Source organism: Thermobia domestica, chromosome 13, assembly GCF_964235325.1.
Source record: "Thermobia domestica chromosome 13, izTheDome1.hap1.1, whole genome shotgun sequence".
Taxonomy (NCBI): Eukaryota; Metazoa; Arthropoda; class Insecta; order Zygentoma; family Lepismatidae; genus Thermobia; species Thermobia domestica.
The window spans coordinates 133,395,693-133,404,698 of NC_137466.1; the positions used below are offsets into that span (position 1 = coordinate 133,395,693).

A 9,006-nucleotide genomic window follows, 5' to 3' on the forward strand; every position below is an offset into this window, starting at 1 on the left:
GGTTAGGGGGCGGTCTTTCGGACTGAAGCCCGTTCCCCAATGTTACGGAATGTCTGCAACAAACGAAATATCTATTATTTATGCCTTTACTCATAAACTTTAAGCTCCCGTCAAATAAAAATTACGAATGTTTAAAAAAACTAAACATTAGTAAGAAACTCTTACCAAAATACTTTTCTAAATCCGCCACGGATTCTCAGTATAAAATGATCTTCAAGGTTGTATCCGGAAGATTATTGCTAAACATATAAACGTATCGAAATATTAGTTATGCCTGTACTCATAAACTTCAAGCACTTCCCAAATAAAATTAGGACTTTTTAGGAAACGAAACAATCAGAAAAAAACCCCCTAAAGTACTTTTCTAAATCCGCTACTGATTATTTGTATAAATTGGTATTCAAGGTTGTGTCCGGAAAATTATTGCTAAATCACTTCACAGCTACAGAAATGTGGAAGTACGGTTTGACGGATATATTGAAAAACGTACGCTTTGACGGATAAATAGAAAAACGGGCAAGTTTAACTTTTGCTAGAGTACTAAAAGCTCTTAGAAATGAAACACGGATGACAAACTAGAGAAGAAAAAAGATGTCGATAACTCAAAAGTTAAAATAAAGTTAAATAGCCTCTAAAATTACCCTCAAATACTACATTCTTCATGTTAGCTTTAATTCGTAAAACATGTGCTCCATCCATCTTGATGGTGAATTTCAGAGCGAAATATCACATTCAGATCATGGAATTCTTATCTAACTATAGAATATACTATAAGAAAGCTATTTAGATAGAAAAATCATGAAGTTGAAAAAAGCCAAAATTTCCAAAATTCTCGGTTTTTTCCCAAAAAGCCGGCTTTTTATGTGAAAAAAAAACATCGATTCAAAAAAGCCGGCTTTTTTTGCATCTCTACTCCTGACGATAAATAAATGCGGTGACCAACTTCTTTTATAAAGTTAAGGTCTTCGGGACCCCATGAACCACCTGATTCGACAGCTAGAGCGACAAAATGATATTTGTCGAGTAAATTGCTATACTTCCTGCGCATTTCTGTTTCCCGGCGAGCAGCCACGTTGCCAGCTTGTGCTGAGGAAGAATGCAGATTTGAAGGGGCGAAGGTGTCGGAACAAGTAAAATCCCATAGAAGTGCTTTTCCTTTCTTCCACGGTTTTAGGGTCATACCATCTGGCCTCTTGCCGTCTGCACGACTACATTTCAAATGTTCACATATAGAAGGGCGGAAAGAGCGGACTATAGGGGCTTTATCTCCAAATTTGATCTACATAATCGCAGTTGATTTCACGAGACAATAGTAACATCAACTACAATCTAGGTACTAGACTTGTTCCAACAACCGGTTAATTGGTTTTGGTTCGGTTTAAGCTTGAAACAGAATGTGTCCCTTTATTCCAGAAAACGAGCGGTAATTTGGTTCAGTTTTGTTTGAAGCACTATATTGACACTTTTCAGAATATCCGTACATATTTTGGGAAAGTTCCAAACGATATATAATTGTTTCGTTTGAAATTAAGGTATTATGAATCTGCTGTTTCACTTTTGAGTGGAATTACGACTTCCCTTATTTTTTTCTCTATATTTTTGTGAAAACACGTTAATGAGCAGTAGAAAATACAACAGTTTTTCGATTCGGATTGGTTTGGGTTAACAGCTTGAAAATGAAATCTTTACCTTTAATATCCCACGATTATGCCTGTTAGGTTGAGGAAGACTATGATTAAAGCAAGTGAATTATGATGGACAAATTGGTGGAATCAGAAAGTAGGAGTGCCCCGAGAAAACCAATGAGTACGATGTCCGTCTCAAGATTACTTGCTTTGGGAACGAACTGGGTACCCCACCATCAGACTGTTCAGTGGGCGGGGTCTCAGTTTCGATTCCCAGTGGGAGAGCCTTTGAAATATTAAATTTCCTCGATGTATCTGTATTCGTGTCCCTGTCGTTCAATGTTACTCGAAATAACTGTGAAACGAGAATAACCGAGTGTAATAGAGATAAGTTACGGAGATACTTTAGGTGAATCAAAAAGGTGGTCTGAGGCACCAAGTTAAAATTAAGGGTTCGAATTACTGTTAAGATTACTTTCTCCTTCATGTTCTTGCGTGTTTGTATGCATTTTTAAAATTTAAATTTGAATTCTCTGGATGATAGTATTTTATCATGACCCGAATCTGTGTTTCATCGTTAATAAAATATTGGAATAGTAAGCGTGTGCAATTTGCTACATACACGAGTGTTGTTTGACTCTTACTTAACAGAGCAGTCTTAGGGTAGTAGCTTGAGCATTCGTTTCGTAATTTAGGGGTCCGAGGTTCGATTCCCGTTGATATTTCAGATGTACAATACATGAAAAATAGACAATTTCTCTCATTCTTACAAGTTAGAGTGAAAACGACTTCCTTCACAAGGGAAATACTAACAACATGACGTCACAGTCTACAATCTCGATTCGTACTGTCTCAAAACTTAGCGTGTTCCGCAAACACTTCATGAATACAAAAGGGTCATCCTTATTTCCTAGTGTGAGTCATAAATGTGTCTGAAACGTTATTGTCTCCTTGTGGAATGTTTCTAAATTCTTCCACTCTTACTAGAAATAATAATATTATCGTTCGTCATTTCCAACACGTTCCATACATCCGTTCAACCAAAATTGGAAAGTAGGAAGTTAAAATAGACTTAATATAACGCGTACATAATCCAAAGTCTTTTACCCAAAGAAAGGGCGTTACTATGTATCGTGATGAAGACAAATCCTACTTAGTTTCTGTTAAGGCATCCGAAGGTTCGATTTTCATATTGTCCAGGGGCTGACATCTTTTTTCCCCTCTTTCCCTTCCAAAGTATCTCTCATAAGGCAATTCATCCTTATAGAGGATCCAAAAAATTTCTTTTCATTTTTCTTTACTTCACTATGCTTATTTGCATTGGAATAGGAGGTAATATTGAGGTCTCAAATATTCAGTAATAATAATAATAATAATAATAATAATAATAATAATAATAATAATAATAATAATAATAATAATAATAATAATAATAATAATTATTATTATTATTATTATTATTATTATTATTATATAGAAGACAAATTCTGTATGAGGACAGATTGTATTAAAATCTGTAAATCGCCCCTAGCTTTAGGCAAAAGTTACAAAATAGTCGGGATTGGAGAGAAGAGTCAGGACCTTCTGCATACTCCCAACAACTAGCTAAATGTTAAACGGAAAGTTTCCAGGCAAATATCATGTAGAAAGTAGGGCTACTGAACTCACAAGAGCCCTAAAAAATTTGTTTTTAAGTAATGGTTTTGTTGGCTAAGCTACAGAAGAGGTCGATGATGAGAATGAAAGAAATATTGGAATAAACAAAATGGGAGGAAGCGGAACCCGGAGAAAACCTACACACGCGACGTTTGTCCAGCACAATGCCTATTAGGCGTGAGCTGGGTGGAACACAGTGAACCATTAAATTCACAACACTTCAGTAATAATAATAATAATAATAATAATAATAATAATAATAATAATAATAATAATAATAATAATAATAATAATAATAATAATAATGGTATAAAAGTTTTAAACTTGCCCTAAAATTTGGCAAAACTTACTTAAAATTAGGGATTTCGGGGAAGGAGTTCCGTACCTTCAAGACACATCTCTGCAACTACCCAAATTTTAAACGAAAGCGTCCCACTAAAGTTTCATGTAGAAAGTATTCTACTGTAATTTTAAGGAAAATAACTTTAATAAAAATAACTAAATATCATTGAACAGTAAGGCATATAATAAACTAACTTGTAGAATATGCAGATGTAATTATAAAGCTTTGCTACAAAAATAGATATACCATAATTCAGTGAGCTCTTAAATACAAAGTAACAAAACAGCGTATAAGATTCAATCTTTCGAGAATCGAGACAAGACGAGAAATGTTTACGATACTTTTCGCCTCCTGTCGATTCTCATCTCCAAAGCGAAACGATAACTTGAATTAGCCTTGTCCCGTCTCGAATGTAAAATGTTAATTCTCGTCCCGATTTTGTTTGTTTTGTTTCAGAATCGAGATGAGAAATTCTTCTTCTCGTGGGCAACATTAAACAAACCCGAAATATTCTTGCCACATATCACGTTTCTGCTTATAATGGTATGACCTAAGTTTCTAATCTTTAATCTTCTACGAGATTATTATTATTATTATTATTATTATTATTATTATTATTATTATTATTATTATTATTATTATTATTATTAGTTTATAATTATTATTACTATTATTATTCCTGAAGATTTGATAGTTCAAGTATTGAAACATCCGAGTATTCAAATATCTGAATATAATAAAACGTGTGTCATCGCCGATCAATCGCCATCAAAAATCCTAAAGTGAAAAAAATGCCCGACGTCTTTAGTATGGTTACGTTAGGTCTCTTTGCCTCCGCTTGCAAAGTTGTATGTTATACACTATGTGATCAAAAGTATCCGGACACCCCCAAAACATACGTTTTTCATATTAGGTGCATTGTGCTGCCACCTACTGCTAGGTACTCATTATCAGCGACCTCAGTAGTCATTAGACATCATGAGAAAGCAGAATGGGGCGCGACGCGGAACTCACGGACTTCGAACGTGGCCAGGTGATTGGGTGCCACTTGTGTCAGAAGTCTGCACGCGAGATTTCTACACTCCTAAACATCCCTAGGTTGACTGTGTTTGATGTGATAGTGAAGTGGAAACATGAAGGGACACGTATAGCCAAAAGCGTACAGGCTGATCTCGTCTGTTGACTGACAGAGACCACCGACAGGCAGACATCTATCCAGACCATCACACAGGAATTCCAAACTGCATCAGGATCCACACCAAGTACTATGACAGTTAGGCGTGAGGTGAGAAAACTTGGATTTCATGGTCGAGCGGCTGCTCATAAGCCACACATCACGCAGGTAAATGCCAAACGACGCCTCGTTTGGTGTAAGGAGCGTAAACATTGGACAATTGAACAGTGGAAAAACGTTGTGTGGAGTAACGAATCACGGTACACAATGTGGCGATCTGATGGCAGAGTGTGGGTATGGCGAATGCCCGGTGAACGTCATCTGTCAGCGTGTGTAGTTCCAATAGTAAAATTCGGAGGTGGTGGTGTTATGGTGTAGTCCTGTTTTTCTTGGAGGGGGCTTGCACTCCTTGTTTTCCGTGGCACTCTCACAGCGCAGATCTAAACAGGAAGAATAGGTTTTGAAGAACATAACATTGGAAATATGAATATTGTAGAAATCGAGCTTTTTAGGAAAGGAATTTTCGAAAATACTGAGGCACTTATTCCTATAACTTGAATGAAAAAGTTTATATTACCAACTTTCGCATCTCTAATGTATGCGAATCCTCACATAAGGAAATAAAGAGTCGAAAATGTGAATATGATAGAAGTAGATTCTTCTTTTTAGAGGTGAAATGTCGAAACAGTTAGGCTCTATTTAGTTTTGTTTTTAAAATTTTTATTAAGGATTTATATGCCGAGTTTCAATTTTCTAACTTCAGAGACTCGTGAGATACTGTATTCTTTAAAATATCTTTATCCTCCTTCAGGATATGAATTTCAAACAATCCGATCTAATTCCTTGCTTTCGTGATAAAATTAGTCAACGTTATGAGTAAGGCATAGATTACCTTTTAAGAATGCATAGTAATATTTATAATATTGCTTGTTTCCCTTTAGCGTACTTTCTTTGCTGATCTTTCTGATGGTACATATTGTTAAATCTCTCTGATGGTATATATTGTTAAATCTCTCTTTCAGAATGGGGATGCCCTTAGAAGCACCTCCTACAGTGATGGGTTGAACATTCATAATTTTCCTTCTACTTCTGGACAGCGATTTGAAAGCAATAAGTTTTACGTCCCAACACAAATCCATAACGAGTACCTTAGTACATTGCCACAAGAAAATAGTCATAGTTCATCAGAAGTCCAACTTCCACCACCTCCACCTTACAGATCTCCTTACCTTGACCAAAATTCTGTCCCTCCTCAGGCACCCTTTTCTCCTGTTTCCCCTTGTTCTCCTCAAGCCCTAGACAGTCCATCTGAATTGGAGTGCGTTTACCAAGGTCCATCAACGGTTCTTGACGAACATCAGTTAATGCAAAATACTATTTCGCTCTCGATTAATGTGGATCCCAATACTCATGACAAATCGGATGATCCACAACTGAAATCTGTACTTGCTGAACGTTTATCGAAGAAAGGCTATGTGCGTAAGAGTTATGGATTTCATTGTGAGGTCTGCTTACGTAAACTAAAAACTCTTGCTGGACTTAATAAACATATAAGAAAGCATATTTCTCTTGGATGTGCTCTATGTTGGGAAGTTTATTATAATCAAGAGCAATTCAATATGCACAAGTTGACGCATCTGTCTAAAGATTTCAAATTGATGTTAGCGAAAGAACGTAGAGATGATCCAAATAGTGTGCCAATTTTCGTAAATTTGGCAGCGAGACGTACAAGCGGATATACTAGAGAGAGGAGATGTACACAGTTTGAGAAATTAAATAACAGAAATGGCCGTGTAGATACTCGATCACAATCTGTGCCACCCAGCTGTCATCTATCATCAAATGTTCAAAATCATATGACAGTGCGAGATAATGACCAAAGGGAACCTGGAACAGCAACTACAAACTTTTATATGCCACAAGATCGTTATAACATATTACAGCCAGCACCGCTAAATTGTGGTGGCGACGAAGAAACTCAAAGAAATTTGCTCTTAAATCAGAACATGAGACCACAATCGGAAGTTTCATCTAACTTTTGCAACTTTAGAACGGAAAGCAACCTATCACAATTACCTTGGAACAGTCATTTACAGTATGGACAACCAACACAGCAATATGCAGATTCCCCTTGCCAAACCACATCCTCAGAGCATTTCAACCAACCTAGCACTTCCAATATAGCAACAAGTAATTGCCTGTTGCAATGTGATTTGAATGAAAGCAGACAGACGGAGGATACTGTACATCCGCATGGATCTAATTACAATTCAACAGAGGAGGAAAACCTAGAGTTCATAGCTCCAAATTACATTGATAACAGTCCAGTGGAAGATCTCAGCAAGACTACAGTAATAAATAACATCGTAGAATTTTTGATGCATGAGAAAGAAAAAGAAAAGACAAATAATAGTGAAGAGCCATTTCTTGCAAGTACGTCCATTCAGAGCGTGAACGCGAACATTTCAAGAGAAACGCAATCATTGCTTAATCCTGACATGAGTAGTAGTGATGGACGTGAATATGGTGTGATGTGGGATCGCTTATGCAGATCAAACAATAATAACTTCAACAATACTGAGACTCAACAAAACGCATTTGGTGTTGGAATGCCTACTACTATGGGAGCACAAAATGACAAAATGGTTAATGAAATATTATATGATCATTATGGACAACTATTTGCTAACAACGACAGCAAGCAATTATAATGCTCAAGAAAGTTATTTATGCTCACTTATGTATGGTTGAAAATTTTATGGGAATCGTAAGTTTTTTTGAAAAGAAAAAGAGTAAATTAATTTTTCTCAGAACTCTACATTTTTGCTAAGTTTCAAGATATTCTACTTGGGTTGCCTGTATAAAATTTATGCAGGATCAATTTAAGAATCTTGAAAATCAAATATGATAAATTTATTATTAGGATATAACATTACGTATTTCTAACAACGTATACTATTTAGAAGATATTGCTAAAGTGTGACATTATGACATTACAAATTTATTCGCATGTCAAGAGGAATATAATCTTCTTGGCATCAAATATTGAAACATGTAAGTTTAGAACTCTTAAATATTGATATTGTAAACAAGTATTCGTTCAAAGAGCTTTGATTTTATCCCAAAGCCAACTTTGAGAAGTGTTAGAAAAATTTGATCAGTATTTTTCGGTTAAGAAAATGGAATATAATATTTCCCATCTGATTATGAGGATGTTGAAGAATATCAGAAAGTTTGCTAATGATAGAACAATTAAAATTAAAAGACGCTTTCATATGTAAAATCTTTTTCAAGTAATATTACAAATCTCTTATTTATATTATTGCTAACTTATAATTGATTTTAATATAAGACACATATCACTTAAAAAGACCATATTTCTGTTAATAATTTGTAACAAACAGGTCTTATACAAAATCTCATACCATTAAATTCATTGTTTATGTATATTAGTGATAAAAGAGATATTCGATAATTTGAATGTAATGTGTCCATATAGATTCTTAATTATAAGTATGTAATGAAATCCTTAGAAAATATTTTCAGTTGTATTTGAAATCCAATTGGAAAGCAAATAATAAAAATTGATCTTTGCACGGTGTTTATAAAGAGATATGTTGTAATATATTTACCTTACACTTTCGTTACTATCAATAAAAATATTAACAAATTCCTGTAGTATATTAGCAAATTCCTAATGCTAGGCAGAATGCATCTAGTGTATGACACAAATATTTTCCAATTAGAAGACTGCACCTAGTGAATGACACAAATATTTTACAATTAAAAGACAGCTTGATCTTCCAATGATTTATTGACAGCTTAAGCATCTCGACCACTTCAAGGTTTATCTAAATTAATCGTTAAAAGTATATTGTAATATATGAATATAAGTTAACAATTTTTCTTAATTTTGTAATTGAAAGAATATGAGAAATGTAATTTACTGTTTTTGTATACAAAAAGTTACATTTTAATTCAACTTAATATTACACCCGTTTATTGATGAATATCTTGAATTGGATTATATGTTATCTGTAACACAACTGTATTAATATTAAGCAAATTACTTATAAAAAAATAAAGAGCACGCTTATCTCATTATAATAATGCTTTTAGAAGTACATCTAAGATAAAGTTCTGAGTTCTCAAGGAGAGAAAAAGAATAAAATGATTACTTTTAGAACTAATTTCTTACTTCTTCCTTC

General features: G+C 34.5%; 1 protein-coding gene across 1 annotated transcript in view; it reads left to right on the plus strand.

The window, feature by feature from the left end:
- Positions 1 to 8,783, plus strand: part of LOC145668524 (uncharacterized) — a 158,520-nt gene extending 149,737 nt beyond the window's left edge. Inside the window, exon 20 of the mRNA XM_081736501.1 lies at positions 5,821 to 8,783. Within this exon, the coding sequence (XP_081592627.1) occupies positions 5,821 to 7,509 (1,689 nt within the window). The 3' untranslated portion in view covers positions 7,510 to 8,783. The remainder of the gene's footprint in view (positions 1 to 5,820) is intronic.
- The last annotated feature ends 223 nt before the right edge of the window (positions 8,784 to 9,006 follow it).